The sequence below is a fragment of the Temnothorax nylanderi genome, unplaced genomic scaffold (assembly GCF_030848795.1).
Source record: "Temnothorax nylanderi isolate EJ_2023f unplaced genomic scaffold, tnyl_v1.0 TNYL_tig0427_pilon, whole genome shotgun sequence".
Classification (NCBI taxonomy): Eukaryota; Metazoa; Arthropoda; class Insecta; order Hymenoptera; family Formicidae; genus Temnothorax; species Temnothorax nylanderi.
In genome coordinates, this window is record NW_027249489.1 from 77623 (window position 1) to 100716 (window position 23094).

Here is a 23094-nt window from a genome sequence, read left to right on the forward strand (position 1 = left end):
AGAATTCGCGACCTGTTCACTTGGACACGAAAATGCGCGGCCTGTGCAGTTGGATACGAGAATACGCGACCTGTTCACTTGGACACGAGAATGCGCGACCTGTTCACTTGGACACGAAAATGCGCGGCCTGTGCAGTTGGACACGAGAATACGCGACCTGTGCATTTGGACACGAAAATGCGCGACATATCGTTGTGATTGAGAATACTTGGGTCAAAAATTGCAATAGTTTTTACCATTTTTACATGTTGGCAATGTTCTTTGCGATCAGAAGTGATTCATAGTATATGGGTAAGGATAAGAATAGAAAAGGATAAAAAATTACATAACACATTAAGATTTATGTACGGAGACAAAAGTTACAAACTCTATTTATGTTTAATAAAACGTATGTATATTTGTGACAATTTCCGCAATTTTTTATTTTATACCTGCCTCCTGCGCAATAGCAGTATAACAATACTTATACTAAATTTTTTAAATCAAATACGAAGAATTATAATATATAGTGTTGTCTCCGATAAAACGTTACTAAAGAAAATCACATATAATCACAGCGCATGGTACAATACGTAACAATATTAAAAGAAATATTTATCAAAATATCTTTGATATCATAAATTCGCAATTTTTATTTTATACCTGCCTTCAGCGCAATATAGCGGTATAACAATACTTATACTAAACATTTGTAATCAATTATGAAGAATCATAATATACAATGTTATCTTTCCGATAGAACGTTATAAAAGAAAATCGCGTATAATCACAGCACATTGTACTATATGTAACAATTATTAAAAGAAATTATTATCAAAATATCTTACTTATCATAAATCTTTGGTATATAAAATAAAATGCACATGTTTGATAACAGAGAACTTACGTATACTAATTATGATTAAGTTTAGGAAATATAGTTTCTATAATCAAGCATTTTGAAAGATATTAATTATTACAATAAATCATAAAAAGTGCAAAATGTCTTGTTATACTATACTATAACTGATTTATAGCTAAATTTAGAAAACAATTAGTTTAAACGAAAAACATGCATAATTATAGCAATAAGTTACATATAACATTAACATTTGGCTTTAGTATCTTTATCTGTTTCCATTTTTTTGTTTAGGATAACAAATATGCATTACACAATTTGTAAACTTATTATATACCGGCACTTCATAGTACATAACTTTGCCTGTAAAATTCGAATTATAAGTAGATATTTCAGATGCAATCAAAGCAATATTGCACATACAGATATTTAAGATACATTCTAAATAATGTAAGAAATATGAGTTAATTTATTTTCAAAACAGAGTAAATAAAAATAATAAAGCGTTTTCTGTTCTAAAATTAGTAGACAGCAGTGTTTGTAAACAAAAAAATATTGCTTGACTCAAAGACAATTCTTATGGTCTTCTAACTCGAAGAAAGTTTTCATAAGTAGTATTGCAAATCGGACATCGATTTCTTTCTAATTTTTCAATGCATTCAATGCAACAAGCAAGATGACCACATGGTATGAAAACATGTGTTCTTTCATTAGTAAGACACACCGTGCAGGTTTCTTCGGAAGGTTTTGCTCCTGACACGTTAGAATTCTGGTGATCTCTGTTAATAGCATGGAATGGAAGGTCTTCTCTATGAGTATTGCTGTTATCCTCATACCAATATCCATAATCATCTTCTGGCACGTCATATATGGATGAATCATCTTTAAGAAAAAGAGGAAAGTTGAAAGTATTGCTGTTCCATCTTTATGCAAAAAATCTTATTTTAAAGAACCTATAAGCTGCTAATAAGAACATTAGCTTACGTATCAATCAATTTTCTAATTAGAAATAATTATTAATGCTGTAGATTCCTTAATTATATATTCCTTAATTCCTTCTTGTTACCTGCATTTGCTTCATTTTCTTCCTCTCTTGGAGTAAATAATGGAATGTCATATTCGCGTTCAGATCCAGTCTCTTCCTCTCTTGGACTAAATAATAGAATGTCATGTACGCGTCGAGATCCAGTCTCTTCCTCTTTTGGACTAGATAATGAAATGTCATGTACGTGTCGAGATCCAGTTTCTTCATCTCTTGGACTAGATAATGGAATGTAACATACGCGTTGAGATCCACTTTCTCGGTCTAAAATTAAAATATAAAATAATTATTTGCAAGTTTGAGCTGTAAAATTATTATATTATATAAAAATTGTACCAAAATTTGCTTTTCATACAAGATGTTTTTAATTATCCTAGTGAAGTAAAGTATGAAAGAGAATTTGGAATAAAATATAGACTTTAATACACTTATTAAGTTTTTGGATCCAAAGAAAATAATGAAAATAGTAATATTTACCTGTCTCGAACGTTTCGTTTAAATTCTCCAAGAACTCCATACGTACAGTTTGTGTGTCACTTGACAATTCATGTTCTGAAAAGAAGAAACAGTTATAGGCATAGTTAGAGGCTGCTAATAACAATATTATCTGGCGTATTAATCAATTCATTGTCCAATTAAAAATAATGACTAATGCTGTAGATTCCTTAATTTTATGTAAATATTTATTGCGTGCTATATAAGTCTCAACAAATGTGCAAGCATTATTAATTATAAAATTTTTTAAAACATAAAAAATTGTACAAAAACTTATAAGACATTAATGTAATGGCAAAGTACTTCTTCTTACCTGCATTTGCTTCATTTTCTTCCTCTCTTGCACTAGATAATGGAATGTCACGTATGCGTCGAGATCTTCTACGTCTAGTATTTGTGCGTTCAGTTTGTCTGTCTAAAATTAAAATATAAAATTATTTCAAGGCAAGTTTGAGCTGTAAACATATTATTAAAAATTTGTAGCAAATTTTGCTTTTTATACAAAATGTTTTTAATTATGCTAGTGGAGTAAAGTATTTGGATAAAGTATGGAGTAAAGTATACAGACTTTAATACATTTATTAATAAGATTTTTACATCCAAAGAAAGTAGCATTATTTACCTGTCTCAAATATTTCGTTTAAATTATCCGAGAAGAACTCTATGTCTGCAATCTGTACATCACTTGACAATTCATCTTCTGGAAAAAAGAAACATAGTTATAGATATGTTTAGGGTAAGTTGATTATATTAATTGATCAAGATTTATATTTGTATTGAATGTAATAAAAAGTAAAACTGGAATTATGAATGGATGTAATCATTATTGTAATTTCTAGTAAAATTATGTTAATTTACCGTCAAATGATGTCAATTGTTCCATTTCAAAGATATTATTGTCCGTGGTAAACATCAGCAAAAATTATTTGCGTGTCTTATTACAAGTCCTCCGGGGCGAAGCCCGGGTAACCAGCTAGTCTTATAATAATTAATTATCTATTAGTCAACTCGTACTACTGTAAATTAAAAAAAATTACAAGAAAGATTAAAAAATAATACCTTTTATTAACTAGATCTTCTTGCATATTATGTATTTTGATATCACGTTCTCTACTTGCCCGGGTACGGGTTCGTCGAGCTCGAACACCATTTTTCAAGCGACGAAAATCTAGTTCTTGATCGACTATTAAATTTTTTAATTTTTCTAAGGAGAAGAGGTAGAATAATTAGAATACATAACATTAATGTATAAGTTCTTAAGAATATAACATTAGAACAGAGAATAATTATTCGGTAAAAGTATGTATATTTTGATATAAAATTACCCAAAAACGTCCAAACATTTATATTTCTTGTGCCTAGTTTTTGCACTGCAGTATTATGAAAACTTTCTACTATGTTATTAGTGCGTATTGGACAATCAAAAGTACTAATTTTTGATGCCATATTTGACCAAGTAAGCCTCAGATAGGACGTGAAACATAAAATATCCGGATATTCACGAGAAAGTGGGTCAGCTTCAGCTTGTATAATGTGTAAAGCTTCTTGAAACATGTTTGATGGCAATAAAGGCAATACCATTATCATTGATAGTATAGTTCGTAGAACATTTGAAAGGCGTAGTTTTCGCCACTTACGCAGGACAGCCTGCAAGAAAATGAAAGAAAGAAATATAATTGAAATTAAGTAATGCAATGAAGTCACATTTGTAAAGATCATGATGAATGAAAATACGGTAGTATCTCGCGCCATATATACGGAGGCAGAAGAAATAATAATTCTGAATTTTGTGATAAAATACTATTTATAGTTTTTATATTTTATTTTTGTAAAAAGTATATCACTGTGAAAGTATTTTTAAAGAATAAAAGAAAATGCCAGGTGAATACCCCTCTGAAAATGTGTGATATAGAAAGTTCCTACAAAATGACATAAAAATGTTACAATAACAAAAATGAAAAAAATATAAGAAAGTTACGCTGACGGAAATTAAAAAATTAGGAAAAGCTGTTGAAAACAATCAAAAATAGAATGTACAAAAAATGTATGTAAAAATGCAAACTACATCAAAATAAAGTAAAAAGTAATAGAGCATAATATAATAAAAAAGATTACAATTAAAAAAAAATGTTATACTTAATATTTCTTAATTTAATGTTTATTAACTTGACAATTCCTACATTTTTTAAATTATATGCATCTGATTGTATGTACATATTAATACAATACATTAAATATATCACTGATAAATGATTATGTACCTGATTGAAATGGAACCAACATCCACTTAATTTTGCTCTGGGAAATTTTTGACTCAGTGATTTTATTGCAGCCATTTCAAAATCGCTCATTATAAATTTAATGTTTTCTTCAAGTTGTGGTACCAACTGTATAATCTTATCCCATAAAGCATCATACAAAATAGCTGTATGTTTTTCACACATAATGAATAATGTTGCAATACCCTGGAAAGGTTAAATTATTTATTTCTGGTGCTTTAAAAACTTAATGATTTAAATAAATAAAATATCTTACTGTATCCATGTATCGTATATGTACAGAGTAAAGCTGTCCAATATGAGGCTTGCGAGATAGAACCTTCAGAATGATAAGTAGATTAATATTTTTATTACTTTAGTCACAAGATTAAACTGTGTGCAATTTCACACAGAACAAAAGATGTAATACATGTATATATTAGATGTATAAATCTATGGAACATCTATGCCTATTAAAAGCAGTTTCTGTATGTATAATATACATATATCTAATGTTAATTAATACATGTATATAAATGCACATGTATATATTAAATGTATAAAACACATATAAAACGTATATACAAAAATATGTAATTTACAACTGATATTTATTTGACATATAAGGTCTGTTCTTTGCAGCTGAACCGGCTGCACTAGTTCAGAGTTTATCTTTTTTACACCACATTGGAAGGAAAAGGATGAACTCTGAACTAGTGCAGCCAGTTCAGCTGTAAAGAACAGACCAATAAACTACGAACGTAAGGTCTATATATAACAACATATTATTGATTACTGATAAATGTATGTTATACGCATGTAAAACATACATAAATTATTTACAAGTAATATACATATATATATATATATATATATATATATATATAAGAGGTACTGTAAATAATTTTTAAAATATAATCAAACATACCGCACAAATTTTTAATAACAAACATTTAAAGCAGAATTTCAATTAAATTAAATTGTAAATGCGTAAAATACAAAATTCGGTAAAACTCTACAATTAGGACCTATACGAGAAATCAATTGGGAAGAGGTAAATTTTATGTATTCTTGCCCCCTGAAGCTGTTGATAAAATTTAGGGGTCGCTTGTATTTTTTAAAGATATTGTCATAAAAATGAAAAAAAATGCGGTAAATATTTAGTATTAGGGAGCCACCCCCAATTTTCATAATTTTGTAATATGTTGTCAAGGACATGACTCTGAGTAATTTTTCCTCATAACTTAATCGGCGGTCATTCTTATTTAAAATTTATGAACAAAAAAAATTCGAAAAATATACGAATTTGTGTCAATGCTAAGGGAAGTAATTTGCTGATATATGGAGGGGTAAAAGCCATAGGTGGTGTAAGTCAAATTTTTTAAGATATTGACTCGTGCGCATAGATGCAATCTATACAATATACAAATTGCATCTATACACGGGTCAATATTTTAAAAAATTTGACTTACACCACTGTGGCTTTTACCCCTCCATATGTGTATAGACAGTACACATATAAGTGGTAGCCTCTCCCCTGCAAGCAGGGGTGGGGGTGGGGGTGGATCTCGTTTCGCCTGGAAAGTTGAAAACCCGAACCGTACAATGATAAGACCTCGTTTTGCCCCATAAGCAGAGGTGGGGTAGGATGAGGTGGACCTCGCCTTGCGTGGAAAGTATAATGCTGTCCAGAAAACCATTCGCGAAGCGAGGTCCACCTCACCCCACCTCGGCTTATAGGGCGAAACGAGATATAATTGTATAATTCGGTTTTCAACTTTCCACGCTAACCGAGACAATAAAAGCGTCGCTCAACGGCGTGATCTCGCGAAGAAATATTATTGCTGCTATAATTGCTTAAGTACACGGCACACTCGTGATGCGTGTTCGAGCAAGAACACATGCCGTCAATGTCAGCAGAAGCACCATACATTGCTTCATGCTACCGATGTCAATAATAACAGCTCGACAAGTGAAAGCTCACCTTCATTCACGGACTCGCAAACAGAGACAAATGCCGAAATAACTTCGCATTTAGTGTTTCATACTACCTTCTCGAAATCAAATATTTTGTTAGCAACTGCTTGGATTAAGGTGAGCGGTCTCAACGGTCGACACAGTATAGTCCGCGCGTTATTGGATCAAGGTTCCGTTACGACTCTGATCACTGAACGTTTAGCTCAGCGATTGCGTCTACCGCGTACGCGCGTTTCCGTCTCTATCACTGGGATCGGCGAGACGGCTGCCACGGCGCGCAGCGCAGCTAGATTTTACGTGTCAGCGCGTGACGGCACGGGCCCGTCGCCCTCCGTCTCCGCTCTCGTTCTTAAGTCGCTCACGACTTACATTCCGCAACACGTTCCGGACATATCGAAATTGTCGTACATTCGCCAACTTCCACTGGCTGATAGCGATCCTACTGGCGCGGCGCCGATTGACATAATTATCGGTGCTGATTTGTATGGCGCGATCTTACTGCCGGAAGTCCGTAATCGCGCCCCTCATGAGCCCGTTGCGCAAAATTCGATCTTCGGTTGGTTCCTATCCGGAACCATGCCGTCACCGTCAAGGCCGGCTCGCATTCAAACGCACCACTGCACGGAGCTTTCGGAAATCTCCGATCAGCTGAAACGGTTCTGGGAGATCGAAGAACTCCCTCAACAGACGCATCTCTCACCGGAAGAGATCAGATGCGAAGAACATTTCGTGTCTACACATTCTCGTGCCCCCAATGGGCAGTATATCGTGCGGCTGCCGTTCAAATCGGGGCCCCCTATCGACATTGGCGAGTCAAAATCGTCAGCAATCGCGTTGTATTCGCGTCTCGAGTCGCGGTTACAAGCGAATCCCAACCTTGCAAGGGAGTACCACGACTTCTTGGCAGAATACAAGCGTCTTGGCCACATGACCAAGGCACCCCTCGACGACCCCCCGGACGGTCAAGTTGTTTATATACCGCATCATGCAGTTGTCCGCGAGCATAGCGCGACAACTCGTTTGCGCGTTGTCTTCAACGCCTCTCAACCAACCTCCAATGGTCGCTCCTTGAACGATAATCTAATGATAGGTCGAAAGTTACAACCCGAGTTATCATTTATTATATTGCGATGGCGTCAATGTCGGTTCGTTTTCACCGCCGACATCGCAAAAATGTATCGCCAGATTCTTGTCCACAAAGGCGACGTGAACTACCAAAGAATCTTGTGGCGACCCGCTCCAAACTATCCATTGATAGCATACCTCCTGCTCACGGTCACATACGGTTACGCCAACGCTCCGAACGTCGCTCTCCGCGTAATGGAACAAATTGCCGAAGACGAAGGAGATGAATTTCCGTTGACTGTTCCAGTTATACGATTGCACACGTATGTCGATAACTGCGTGTTCGGTGCTGATGACATCTCACTCACGCTTCAGACGCGAGATCAATTAACGTCTCTCTTAAAACGAGCTGGATTTCACTTACGTAAATGGGCGAGTAATGATCCGTCACTTCTCGAAGGTATCGATCCTCGGGATCACGGTTTAGCTTCTGCTAAAACGCTCGACTCTGATGAGCGTCTGAAGGTCTTAGGCATTAAGTGGCATCCTCATACGGACGTCTTTCAATTCGACGTCACGCTTGCAGAGTCAGTTCCCGACACGAAACGCTCCATTCTCTCGACAATTGCTCGCATTTTTTATCCTCTCGGCTGGATGGCTCCCGTAGTTATCACCGCAAAAATCTTAATGCAGCAGCTCTGGCTGCGTCGCTGCAATTGGGACAAGGTTATCCCCGACGATCTTCTCCGTAAGTGGAGAGATTACTATTCGCAGCTGTCATTACTGCGACAAATCGTCATTCCGCGTTGGACCGGTTACGGTTCCGATACACTCACCGCGGAGATTCATGGGTTTGCAGACGCTTCCGCCTCCGCATATGGAGCGATTGTTTATTTAAAAGTTACGCATCTTGACGGGACAGTCGACATTACGATACTTCTCTCGAAATCAAAGGTAGCTCCGCTCAAGCCCATGAGTATCCCTCGGTTAGAGTTATGTGCCGCGGTCCTGCTCGCGCGCGCAATTGCCGCGGTGCGATCCGCGCTCACTATCGCCATTCACATTTATCATTGCTGGACCGATTCAAAAGTTACCAAAGCCTAGCTCTCGCAACCACCTTCACGTTGGAAAATGTTTGTCGCGAATCGGTGCATGAGGTTCAGACTCTCTTGCAAAACGTCGAGTGGCATCACGTGCCCTCACAGCAAAATCCTGCCGATCTTGTTTCGCGGGGAGTCAAACCCGAATCTCTAGTTCATCAGTCCTTGTGGTGGACAGGGCCAGACTGGCTCAAATCCTCGTTAGATCACTGGCCTTCCGAGCCTCAGTCGAATTCGCAAGAATTGCCGCCGGAAGAACGATCGCACGTTCCCGTGCACCTTGTACCGTCGTGCGAACAATGGGATCTCGGCGACAGATTCTCCTCGTGGAACAAGCTAGTGCGCGTCACCGCCTATATAATGCGATTCGCACGCCGAGCTCGCGAGAGGAATTGCTCCTCATCCGTCAATCCGAATTCAGAACTCGAGTCGATATTCCTTCTTCCGGAAGAACTTAAACTCGCTCGCGAATTTTGGCTCAAGAGGGTGCAACGCAACTTATTTCCGCATGAATACGCGCAGCTCACGACATCCCAACGAATTTCGCGAAGCAGTAAACTACTTCCGCTAAACCCGTTTCTAGATAAAACGGGCCTTATACGGGTCGGGGGTCGTCTGCGGCATTCTGCGCTGTCTGACAATTCGAAGCATCCGGTCGTGCTTGCCGCGCATCCGTTAGTGTCCGCGTTAATTCGCGACTTTCATCTTCGTGCCCTTCACGCAGGGCCACAGTTAACCTTGCATCTCCTCCGCGAGGAGTATTGGATCTTGCGCGCGCGCCAAACGATTCGCTCGATCCTGCATCAATGCGTTAAATGCGCTCGCGAAAGCGCCAAACCCGCTCACGAGTTGATGGGCGATCTGCCCTCGTGTCGCGTTACGTCGACATCTCGAGCCTTTCTTCACTGCGGGGTGGATTACGCGGGACCGATTCACGTCAGATCCACTCCCCGTCGAGGTCATGAAACGAGAAAAGCATACATCGCTGTGTTCGTGTGCATGACCGTAAAAGCGACTCATCTGGAGCTGGTTGGCGATTGTACGACTCCCGCGTTTATCGCTACATTCGATCGGTTTTGTGCTTGGCGTGGCGTTCCCAGTGATATGTATTCGGACAACGCTACAACTTTCCACGGCGCTCAGCGCGAAATCTCCGTTGCATGGAGTGAGGCCACGCGCGATCCGAATTTTCAAAACAAGATTGCGACTCAAGGCGTCCGGTGGAATTTTATTCCTCCATCAGCGCCGCATTTTGGCGGCCTATGGGAGGCGTGCGTCCGCAGCGTGAAATACCACATGAAACGCGTTATCGGTACCCACGCGCTAAGATTCGAAGAAATGAGCACGCTGTTATGTCACATCGAAGTGTGTCTCAACTCGCGACCCATCGCTCAGCTGTCAGATCATTTTGACGATTTTTAAGTCAATGACACCGAGTCATTTTCTAATAGGTGCGGCGCTGACAAGCGCTCCCGCTCCCTCATTACTTGAGGAAAAGGAAACGCGTCTCACTCGATGGCAGCTAGTTCGACAAATGCGCGACAGCTTTTGAAAGCTGTGGTCAAATGACTATTTACACACGCTACAACAACGTTCTAAATGGCGTGAAATTCAGAATCTAGCTCGAGTTGGACGCTTAGTACTATTGCGTAATCCTCTCGCTCCTCCGAGCAGATGGGAATTGGGAAGGATCGTCGAGTGTCACCCCGGCGACAACGGACTCACTCGAGTCGTTACGGTTAAAACAGCGCGATCCACGTATAAGCGAGCCATAGTTAAGCTGTCATTTTTGCCGGTAGATCTCAAAACTCCGGAGTGACACTCCTCGATGCCGATGCGACAATAAAACTTGTAGATATCTGTAAATATTCTTCTGTATTATCCTATGTAAAAAGGTTCAACCTAGTTTAATTTGTTTCAGCACTCGTAGTGCTCCGCATGGCGGGCGGCGCGAGATCAACAATCCGTCACGGCGGGCGGCTTTTGTTGCGAATTGTTATTCGCGGCGGGCGGTTATGTTCCGTAATTCCTGTTGCGATCGAAGATCAATACCGGTAACGCCATAATTTCAAGAAATTATGTTGGCAAAGTTCTGTTTCCGGGCGTAACTCCGGTTCGCCAGTTTTGTGTAAGAATGCCGAGTCGACCCCGACAGGGATCCGGTGTGCGAGTAGGAACGGGCACTTGAGTTTCGTGGAGTGATGCACAAAAAATGGTTTATTTTACAGTCAGTCAGTACACAATTTAATGTGAGCGCGGAGCTCTGCGCGCACGTGAGACGGAGTGCTGATCACGTGATGAAGATCGGATAGCTGGTCGCGGAGTTTCGAGGGCACTTCATCCACGCAATTGACACATGCAGATTAATGCGTGCACGTAGGCGTTTTGAAGCAGTCGAACTGATGTTCGAGACGCAAGTACGCACGAGTGTTCTTCATTCGCAGCAGCGACTACGATCAGCGAGCGCACAAATGGCGCGGCGCGGAACACGCACCGGGCCGCGTGTATTCACCGCTCGCAAGGCGAGGGAGAGTTGCAGACAGCGCACTACCGGCACTATTTAGTTGCGGGCTCTGTGAGAGCAGTGCGACTCATGTGCACGACGGCTTATGTGTAACCGCGTGAAACGGAGTAAACGATAACGGATGCACGGCGGTATGCGACCTCGTGAACCGGAGTAAACTTTTAGACTATCGGAGACTGGAGCTCTCGCGGCCCTTCGCGAGCCCGTTTTGGGAGCTTTCGGGCGCACGGCGAGTATCGACCAATCACTCGCGTTTCCGGGATCATGCGATCACGGCATGACGGATCGATACTCGTCGGGAGAAGCTTCGCGGTCAGAGTTTGTGCGGAGAGCGGCGCGAAATCCCGTCGTTCGGAAGGCGATTGAAGGATGGCGTTACCGGTATTGATCTTCGATCGCAACAGGAATACGGAACATAACCGCCCGCCGCGAATAACAATTCGCAACAAGAGCCGCCCGCCGTGACGGATTGTTGATCTCGCGCCGCCCGCCATGCGGAGCACTACGAGTGCTGAAACAAATTAAACTAGGTTGAACCTTTTTACATAGGATAATACAGAAGAATATTTACAGATATCTACAAGTTTTATTGTCGCATCGGCATCGAGGAGTGTCACTCCGGAGTTTTGAGATCTACCGGCAAAAATGACAGCTTAACTATGGCTCGCTTATACGTGGATCGCGCTGTTTTAACCGTAACGACTCGAGTGAGTCCGTTGTCGCCGGGGTGACACTCGACGATCCTTCCCAATTCCCATCTGCTCGGAGGAGCGAGAGGATTACGCAATAGTACTAAGCGTCCAACTCGAGCTAGATTCTGAATTTCACGCCATTTAGAACGTTGTTGTAGCGTGTGTAAATAGTCATTTGACCACAGCTTCCAAAAGCTGTCGCGCATTTGTCAAACTAGCTGCCATCGAGTGAGACGCGTTTCCTTTTCCTCAAGTAATGAGGGAGCGGGAGCGCTTGTCAGCGCCGCACCTATTAGAAAATGACTCGGTGTCATTGAATTATAATCGTCAAAATGATCTGACAGCTGAGCGATGGGTCGCGAGTTGAGACACGCTTCGATGTGACATAACAGCGTGCTCATTTCTTCGAATGTTAGCGCGTGGGTCCCGATAACGCGTTTCATGTGGTATTTCACGCTGCAGACGCACGCCTCCCATAGGCCGCCAAAATGCGGCGCTGATGGAGGAATAAAATTCCACCGGACGCCTTGAGTTATAAAACACCCCCACCCACCCCCGCTTATACGTGTACTGCCTACATATCAGCAAATTACTCCCTTTACATTGACACAAATTCGTACATTTTTCAAACTTTTTTTGTTTATAACTTAAATAAGCAATGACCGCCGATTACGTTATAAGGAAAAGTTACTCAAGGTCATGTCCTTGATAACATATTTTAAGATTATGGGAATTGGGGGTGGGTCCCTAATACTAAATATTTACCGTGTGATCATACATGTGTGATCCATCCACACAACAATTAGATTGGGTTAGGTTAGTTTTTTTGGAGTCTCCTACAGTAGGGGGAGGGGACGGAACCCACTGTCCATATATGGTATCATAGAATTACATACTACTATTTATTATATTTTTTTTGTTAATAACTTTGTAATAAGATTTAGGGGACAAGAATACATAAAATTTACCTCTTCCCAATTGATTTCTTTTATAGGCCCTAATTGTGGTTAAAAAGGTCTATTTATTGCGCGTACGAGTTTTGACTTTGGGTGGTGTTGCCAAAGTCAAGTCGAGGTAACCTTGAATTTTTTTAATGGGACTCCCAATTTTTTATTGCATATTTTTATAGCAAGACCCCTCTCGAGATCTTTTCAAAACACTATAATTTTATTCGTTTTGGGTTAGCTTCGAAGTTATTGAGTTCCTTATGATAATATATCGACGACTATAACAATAAGAATAAAGAAGAAAATAATAAAGTTAAATAATAAAAAACAAAAGTGACATTAAGAAAATTACTTAAAAAGTTTGAAAATAAATCAAGGATCGTCCCCTTTAAAAAAAAAAGCGTGAAATCTCAAACTCAAATGTATTGAAGTTGTATCGAAATCTTACAGTCTCTTTCCCGCGATGCTCATAGGGAGTGGGACTCAATTGACCACGTTGCGATTCACTACGTTGATATTGACCACTGTCTCGATTGACCACGGTTCCGATTGACCACGGTTCTGATTGACCACCGTCCCTATTGACCATCAACCTGATTGACCACAGTCCCGATTGACCACCGTACCACGTGAAGCTAGGTCCATTCCACACCTCAAAGTGCAGTAGGGCGACACAACATCCAAGCTAGTACGATTTGAAGTAGGTTTTTATTATGGTTTTCATTATAATAGTTATAGTATATTTTAAATTTCGCGCACTCTTACGTCATTGCGCATTGACCGTGGTCAATCGGTACCGTGGTCAATTGGTATCATGGTCAATATCAACGTGGTCATTCGCAACGTGGTCAATATCAACGTGGTCATTCGCAACGTAGTCAATATCAACGTGGTAAATCGGGACCGTGGTTAATATCAACGTGGTCTAACGAGTGCCACTCAGTGTAACGCGAGGTCAAATGCAACGTGGTCAATCACAACGTAGTCAGTCGCAACATGTCCAATCGGGACTATGGTCAATTGCAATGTGGTCAAATGAGACATGAGACGCTTCCGCTGATAATAGGTCATCTCGCTTGCGTGTCGCGTCTTGCTTCACGTATTTTGTAGTTGTCAAATTATTACGTAAATTCTGACAATTCTGTTTGTGTGAGTTTATATTAATCTCTTGCCTATTAGGCGAAAAAATGCTCGTAGGCCAAAATGTTTGATAAAATTGTTAACAAAATTATAAAAAGGATTCTGGGGATTTTTTGAGTCGCTGAATCTTTTGAGGGCAAAATTTCAAATTTCAAAATTTCAAATGGCGAACAAAGATCCAAGAACTCGTTTAATTTGCATAAAAATTTGTATTTTCTTGACGGTTTCTTGAAGTCCTTGTTTTCAAATTCAAAATTGAAATATTTAAATTAACAAATTTTAATTTAAAAAACGGAATTAGCAGCTTTAAAAGTCCTACAAAATTTTTTATGCAAATTGAACTATAGTTTGAATTTTTTGCCTATCATATTAAATTTACTATTTTGAATTCTTAAATTTTTATTTTAAATTTATAATTAGCTTTTTTTGAAAATTAAATTTTTATGCAAATCAAACAATTTTTGCATTTTTGATCCGCCATATTGCATCCATTTTAGATTTTTCAATTTTGATTTTAAGTTTGAGATTCAGCAATCTCAAAAACATAAAAATATAGAATTAACTAACACGAATGTATCACAATAGGTATATGATACGTTATTTATGTACACAATATATGATACGTTATTCCAACTATACACTTTTCAAAGTGTTAGATCGTTCTATATGCTGTCAAAGTGATAAAAATCACAACACGCAATAGCTTGTGCAGCTTCGTGTGGACAGTGATATATTTGAATGCAGGCGTAGTACGGTCAATCGCCGTCGCTATTTCTTTCTTTTTGGATATTATAATTGCAATGACGTCGAGCAAAGGCAAAATCGGAGCATATTTTTATAAGTTTTTACAAAAAAAAATAATTTGGTGTACATAAATATGAGGGTCGGTACGAAAGTAAATGTCTTCTAATTTTTTTCTTTCGAACTTTTGAAAGTTTTGCGTTTCATTGAGTTGTTACTTGAAATCTCTAGTTGCACTATGTTGAATGGTGTTATTACGAATGGATTTCAATGACTGCGTTTATCAGAAGGAACATTTCAGCGAGCGCTTAGTGATTCTTTAATATGATTTGTCCTTGCTTTTTGTTCTCCCCAGGATCCAAGTGTAGAAACCAATTGTAATAAAAAATCATTGAGCGCTCACTTTCTTCGCTAAACGCAGCTATTGGAACTCACCTTTTCCACGGTAAGAAATTCAATCATCTCCTTTGCTGCTCATGTATTTGAAACACACATTACCCAGTAAACACAGGTTATATATGTTACATAACATAGAAGTAACAACTAACGTAATTCTTAATTTAATTTAGAAAAACATTAATGTAACATAACTTGTTATTTGATGTAATATTACATAGTTACATTGAGAGATACGTATGTATTATGTTAACAAGTTACTTTATTGTAATATTACATTTGTAATATTTCATGCAACATTCAAGTCATATTACAATGTTACGTTAATGGAATAATATATATCTGTAACAAAAATATAAGGGCGGCAGTGTGGTCTAGTCGTAGAACGCCAGACTCGTAATCTGAAGAACCAGGTTCGAGTCTACTAGAGCATGTAAACATGGAATTTATTTTCCGAAAGCTGCGCCCTCCGTGCAAGATAGGCTCTTGTGCGGAGCAAACTGGGCTCCGTCTGTCGGAAAAGAGACGTTAAGCCGTTGGTTCAAAGGGTTAAGTGAGAGGAGAAGGGTAGTGATGGATGAGAATTGTAACCCTAAAGGGATCGATTAAAACTTCCATTTACTCCATTTTTTTTTACTACTGTGACGTCCGCCGATACATTTCTTTTTTCTTTTTTCCTTTTTTTTGGGGCGCCCATGCGTTAATTCTCTCTCGTAACGTGCGTCTTATTGTTAGTTGCTTCATCATACGCCTTAGTTATTAAGAGTATTATTAATAATCGCTTGTCCTATTTCGCGGGGATACTAAACTAGTAATAGGGAGAACGTAACTTCGGTCGGCAATATTTTAATTCGTTAGAACGAAATAATAACAGATATAACTCCTGTAGCGTTCGCCGGCCCTACCGCGCGGCGAGCGTTATCTGACTGCTTGCTATCTTGCCTATTCAGCACCATCCTCTCAACGCGTACATTACATCTTCGTTCCTTATATTTTACGTCGTACATAACGCAAAAACGAATTAATCCAGTCAGATTGCAAGGAGTAATGACACATTTAAATATTGTTAGCAACGAACTATTCGAGCCCACCGAACGCGTTCGTTCACTAGTATTGTTGCTTATTATCGCACCGCGCGCTTGCCCACGCGCGCGCGTACTCTCGCAGTTCGCTATTTTATGTTCTGCCTTCGCTACGTAGCTGTAGATTGATTAATCCTTATTAGCGTAGATTAACGGGCGTAACACTGAGCCAGCCGCCTCACGACAATACGGCATGAAGTAAAGGAGCTATCACACGTATACGACGCTGTCGCAGTTTAAGTTTCGGCACACGCATCGCATGTGCATAGATTGACAAATTTCACCTAAGGGATACTGGCTACGCAATTTCAAATCACGCGCCTAGAACTTACCCCTCGAATAAATTTCGTTAACTTCTCATTAACCGGTGTAACATTAACGATGGCTTCTTATACGTATGACGGCATAATAGATCACTCCACACACACACGATTATCACACCGTCTCAAGGATAGTTGTAATAAACAATTACACTGATCGGTTATGCGAGCTGGATGCAGCCGCGACCCGCGTAGATACAACTTAAAATATGAAAGGACAATAACGAATAACTTTTTGTAACGGCTTGGCAATAGATTAATAATAATATTAAGGAATGCATACTATCAGCAGTTTCGAGAAGGCGCGCGGAGAGCCAGATGCTCTCACGCTCATCCGAGCCGGTTACCTCGATACGGATGCTGTCATCAGCACCTTCCCACGGCGAATACGCCTCGCTTTTAACCGCTAGAAATAATTAATTGCAAACTCTTTTTTGAGTCACAGTAAAGATATTTGGAATCAATCGCGAATCACAAAATGGTAACAGGTGTGCATCAGCAACAACAGCGACAGCACCGACGCTAACCGCTCGCCTTCTCCCGCGCTAGAGACTATCTAGAATCCTAGGATCATAGGCTAGATTGAAGTCTACTTCAATCCTGCGTAGTAATTAAGTTGCCTATTCAAATTTATCCATAGTTAATAACAATAGGAAGCCAGGGAAGACTTCCGTACCGAGCGACGCTTGCACTTGATACGCGCGGCCCGTGGGCCCTTCCCCTACCCCCGTACCACACCGCGCTCAGCAATATAAGACCCTGCCTCGAGACGCGGGCGCTTCTTGTGCCGCGAATTTTTCAACAGTTAACTTCACGCTATTTTTTTCAATCTCACGGATTTAGAGTATATTTCAAATTAGAGTCAGTGAGAGCGCCCCACGAGATCTTCAGGTAACCAGCCTGAAAGTGCGTATCACGGGCCACTCGCAAGGTAGCAGTTCCATTCGGCAACAACGACGACCTTCGATCAGACTTTCAAGTAAACGAAACCCCGTAAGTCGCAATCTTGCGCCACTCACCTGTATGAAGTTAGCCCCCCATTTTTTTATTTCAACTATTTTTTTAGTTGTTCCCGGTTGTCCTCTGTTTGTTCTACATTGTTCCACTGTTAATAGTCCAAAAAAAAACGAAAAACACGGTGAAAAAAGCAAAAAAACTGTTTTTTAAAGTAGCCCCCCATTTTTTGAAAAATCCAAATTTCTTGGTTGTTCTGGATTGTTCTAATTGTTCTAAACATTGTTCCAAAATTTTTAAATCCCCATAAGATGTATTTACAAAGAAATAGTATACAAGAGCGCTCAAGTAATATTTCTATGTTTGTAGCTATCGTTATTATTTTCTGACAACCAAATTACATATTTAAGCTGAAAATGAACAAAACAACGAAGAACAACTATCAATTTTGCCGGAACAAACGTATAGAAGGCACTTTACTTTTGGAGGTAGAGAATCATTTTGTCTTTTTCGACCAACAACGTCACGCCAGCGGTACCAAAGTGTAGAACAATGACATATAGGCCTAGAACAACCAGGAACAACTATCAATTTTGCCGGAACAAACGTACAGAGGGCACTTTACTCTTGGAGGTAGAGAATCATTTTGTCTTTTTCGACCAACAGCGTCACGCCAGCGGTACCAAAGTGTAGAACAATGACATATAGGCCTAGAACAACCAGGAACAACTATCAATTTTGCCGGAACAAACGTACAGAGGGCACTTTACTCTTGGAGGTAGAGAATCATTTTGTCTTTTTCGACCAACAACGTCACGCCAGCGGTACCAAAGTGTAGAACAATGACATATAGGCCTAGAACAACCAGGAACAACTATCAATTTTGCCGGAACAAACGTACAGAGGGCACTTTACTCTTGGAGGTAAAGAATCATTTTGTCTTTTTCGACCAACAACGTCACGCCAGCGGTACCAAAATGTAGAACAATGACATATAGGCCTAGAACAACCAGGAACAACTATCAATTTTGCCGGAACAAACGTACAGAGGGCACTTTACTCTTGGAGGTAGAAAATCATTTTATCTTTTTCGACCAACAACGTCGAAGTTGTTCCTGGTTGTTCTAGGCCTATATGTCATTGTTCTACATTTTGGTACCGCTGGCGTGACGTTGTTGGTCGAAAAAGACAAAATAATTCTCTACCTCCAAGAGTAAAGTGCCCTCTATACGTTTGTTCCGGCAAAATTGATAGTTGTTCTTTGTTGTTCTGTTCATTTTCAGCTTAAATATGTAATTTGGTTGTCTGAAAATAATAACGATAGCTACAAACAAAAATATTACTTGAGCGCTCTATATACTATTTTTTGCTATATCTTTGTAAATACATCTTATGGGGATTTAAAAATTTTGGAACAATGTTTAGAACAATTAGAACAATCCAGAACAACCAAGAAATTTGGATTTTTCAAAAAAAGGGGGGCTACTTTAAAAAACGGTTTTTTTGCTTTTTCCACCGTGTTTTTCGTTTTTTTGGACTATTAACAGTAGAACAATGTAGAACAAATAGAGAACAACCGGGAACAACTAAAAAAATAGTTGAAATCAAAAAATGGGGGGCTAACTTCATACAGGTCAGTCTCTCAAAAATTAGGCACGATTATGGGCATGGTGGATAGGGCCTTCTTACTTTCCCATCCGAGATACCATTCTAAGAACATTAAGTTCATAATAGATATTCTTCTGGAGAACGACTACCCGTTGGCATTTATCTTTAATACAATCAATACTAGAATAAAATCGTTACTCAACAAATGTACTCGCAAACAAGATGAGCCTCCACCCACGAACGAAGAAGAACGACGTACGTGGTTCACGGTTCCATATGTTCCGGGTATTTCCGAAGAATTTAAAAGGGTTGTTAAAGACCAAAATGTCAACTTGTTTTTTTATAGTTTGAACAAACTTAAGAAATTCATTAAAGTGCAGAAAGATATCCTCCCAATCCAATCTAATAAAAATGTGGTATACAAAATTTCTTGTAAAAACTGTGATGCGTCATACGTGGGCCAAAGGATGAGACAACTTAAAACTAGAATCTCAGAACATCGTAACCACATTCATAGAAACACAACGACTCAATCGGTTATTACAGAACATAGATTGAATTTTGACCATGAATTCGATTGGGAGAATATCCAAATTTTAGATAACGAAAGATATTTATCCAGAAGATTAGTCTCTGAAATGACTCACATCAAACTACAGAAGAATGGTATTAATTCACAAAATGACACAGAATTCTTGCATCACGCATATATCACGGTTCTCAATAAATTGTAATCCATGCTCACGAATACTTCGCTATTGGTACATCAAATATGACGTTGTCAGATCCTGCCTTGCCATTGGTATACCAAATATCTTTAATTTATGTTATTGACTTGACACACTATGTATAAAATTCGCCGTTGTTTTGACTTATGACACGCTTTCTCCTTGCAAAATTGTCATTTCATCGTTGTGTGGCGTGTCGACGAGACCGTCAAGTCTCCTCGCATTTCATTCTTGTTATACATGACGTCGTATTTCACGTTTTTCGGACTGTTTGGTGAGTTGTTATAAGTTTCCTTTTAATATCTTATCACTAATTGAAACAAATTACAGATAGGGATCAAATGGTCCACGTTTCTGACATGTGAATCAGTAAATTCGCCTTATGGCACGGAAAACGTGTGACAAATTTTCGTTACTGCTGAAGATGGCTTAAATCTAAGCCGAAACGTCCGGATAATGTACGGTTTGATGTACTAGAGGATTAATAAATCAGACTATTGAATTTACGCACAAAGATCTGCGTTGACCCTGACGGCCCGACTTTTCCTATATTTATATGATTTTCTTTGTGTCTGCCGAATCAAACTCAAAGTCTTCCTAATCACGAAAAATTATTTGAACCCCGACCCTCTACCGTAGAACGCTGAGCAGTCGTCGCGGTCGGCAAGAGCAAATTATTGAGAATTACGGTATTGACTTAGAAGCGTGTAGAGTGAGTTAAGAGATTTTTCGCGTTAATTTAGAGTTAGAGTAAACAGGTAGTGCGGCCTTATTCGCACCTGGCGCCCAAACTTGTATGAGAGATATTTTGCGTTCCAATTTCTTTTTCTTGGAAAATGCTCAAGCAACTGATCATATTTGCATCGCCCATGCAGCCGCGTATATCAGCCCAGTAGCTGTAAAGGGCGCCGCAGCACACACGCACACCCACACACGCGCACACACGCGCACACACGCACACACCCACACACGCGCGCACACACACACACACACACACACACACACACACACACACACACAAAGTACTTCATAAAAAATGTTTTGTTATAGTGTTTTGAAAACCTCTCGAGGTAAGCTACATAAATATGCAATAAAAAATGGGAGTTTCTATTTAAAAAGTTCAAGATAATTTTTACGGAACCTTGACGACACTCTTCAAGGTCATACTGACATTGCTATGCAATGCGTTACTTGAAACCATACAACTTTTGTACGAAACATTTTTCTCTACAAACAGTATTTTTGGAGGTAAACATCTGTAAGACGGACGCTACTTACCGACGGAACAAGACCTATGCACGGAAAAAAAGACTTGATTGAGATAACCAAGAAAATGGTCGGCTCGACCAAGTGCCTTGGTTACATATGCGCCAGCTGATTTCTTGGTTACATATACCAACGGCCGTAGTTGGAGCAACCAATAGTACTTGGTTTCTACCAAATTCACCAAGAACTTGGTTAAACTAGCTACGGTCATTGGTTGTGAGAACTAATTTCTAGGTGACCAATCGGAATACCAATTTCTTGGTTACCTCAACCAATTGCGTTGGTTATAAGCACCAATAGTTCCTACCAAGTTTGAATTGTCAAACTAACCAAGTGTATATGGTTACGGCAACCAAGTCAATGGTTATAACTACCAATATATATCTAACCAAGAAAAACTTGGTAAATTCAACCAATCCTGTTTTTCCGTGTGAGTGAGAAGAAGATAGAGAGCGAAAGGGACAAGGAATATCAGGAGATGAAAAGCATAGGGGAGAACAAAGAAATAAAACATCGCAGGAGGGGAAAACCTACGAAAGCAGAACAGTTTGGCAGGCTAAGATCAGATAGCCAATCCCCAACCAGCGCATATTTTAAAAGAAAAAAACCGGAGAAGGAAGAGCGCCGAACGCCTCGATATCCCTATCCCGACATTTGGTTATAAACAATAACAAGGAACGTGTACTGGCGAATATATGTCTGGATGTTACTTTCAATACGGTTGCCAGTCAGTTACATTGTTAGATTGTGCGGTCAGGTCTGCGATGCCTTTGAAATTTGTGAGCAGTCAGAAGGGAAAGCGACAATTAGTGCTTCATGGATTTATTTATGGTGTGCAGCGTGAAAATACTGATGCTGTTGTATGGCGATGCATTCAGTATAAGGATAATTGTCGCAGTCGCGTATACACATCTTCAATGAAACGGGATGGTAAGTGGTTTTGCTTCTTGTTACTGTTCCGTGTGTAACGTTTTTATTTTCAGGGACAGTTCTGAAAATGACTGATCACAATCATGGTCCGAATGCTGGATTTGTTGAGTCGCGACTAGCTATAGCAAAAATGAAGAAACGATCAATGATTAATGTGCATATATAATTATATTTCAATGAACAATGTGTATTTATATTTGTATTTCATATATTTTGTCGTGAGATATATTGCCAGGGGATATTTTGTCATGGGATATATTGTCGCGGGGATAATAATACCGGGATATTTTGTCGCGGGATATTATGCCCGGGATATTTAGACATGTAACCGAAAGGATGAGGAAAGGTCAAGGAGGAGGAATAGTGATCGGACGAGAAAAACTATGGACACTTGCCTACGCAGACGACCTGGTGCTACTAACCAGGAGCCCAGAGGAGCTTAAGGAGATGATAAGCAGATTCCGAAAGTATCTAGAAAAATCCAAAGTTATGATCTTCAAAAAAGGAAGGGGCAGGAAGAAGATGGAAGAATGGAGGTGGAACGAAGAAAGACTGGAGGAAGTCAAAGAATTTAAATATCTAGGGTTTCACTTCCAGAAAAATGGAGGATTTGAAACGTATATAAAGGAAACAGTCAAGAAGGCAACGATAGCAATGACACAAGTATGGAGTATAGGTTCGAAGAAATTCAGAGAGAATGTGGATAGGAGAATGAAAATGTTCAAGAGTCTAGTGGAAAGCATTCTTTTATATGCAGCGGAAATATGGGGATGGAGAGAAGAAGAAAAGGTAGAAAAATTGTGTTACGAAAGCACAGCAGGCGCCGCCTGTTTATCGACAGCTTTCGTCTCAGACACTCGTCAACGCTAGGTGGCTGTACAACTGTACATATATATTCTTCTTTACCGACGGCCACCTTCTAGTTTTTTCTCAGATACTTACTTCCTTTTCTCAAGTCACGTCACGTGTGTATTTTTCAGTAATAAAGCTT

General features: G+C 39.5%; 2 protein-coding genes across 2 annotated transcripts; one reads left to right on the forward strand and one right to left on the reverse strand.

Annotated features, from left to right (window-relative positions):
- Positions 1–321: 321 nt before the first annotated feature.
- Positions 322–3293, reverse strand: LOC139782599 (uncharacterized). The gene is made up of 6 exons (XM_071721619.1): positions 3234–3293; positions 2998–3075; positions 2689–2790; positions 2358–2432; positions 1905–2144; positions 322–1720 (listed from the first exon to the last, which is right to left on the reverse strand). The coding sequence occupies exons 1-6, from the start codon at positions 3286–3288 to the stop codon at positions 1416–1418; spliced, it is 855 nt and encodes a 284-aa protein (XP_071577720.1). The 5' UTR covers positions 3289–3293; the 3' UTR covers positions 322–1415.
- A 2988-nt stretch (positions 3294–6281) lies between these two features.
- On the forward strand, positions 6282–10197 carry LOC139782596 (uncharacterized). The gene is made up of 3 exons (XM_071721616.1): positions 6282–6392; positions 6554–8526; positions 8766–10197. The coding sequence occupies exons 1-3, from the start codon at positions 6282–6284 to the stop codon at positions 10195–10197; spliced, it is 3516 nt and encodes a 1171-aa protein (XP_071577717.1).
- The last annotated feature ends 12897 nt before the right edge of the window (positions 10198–23094 follow it).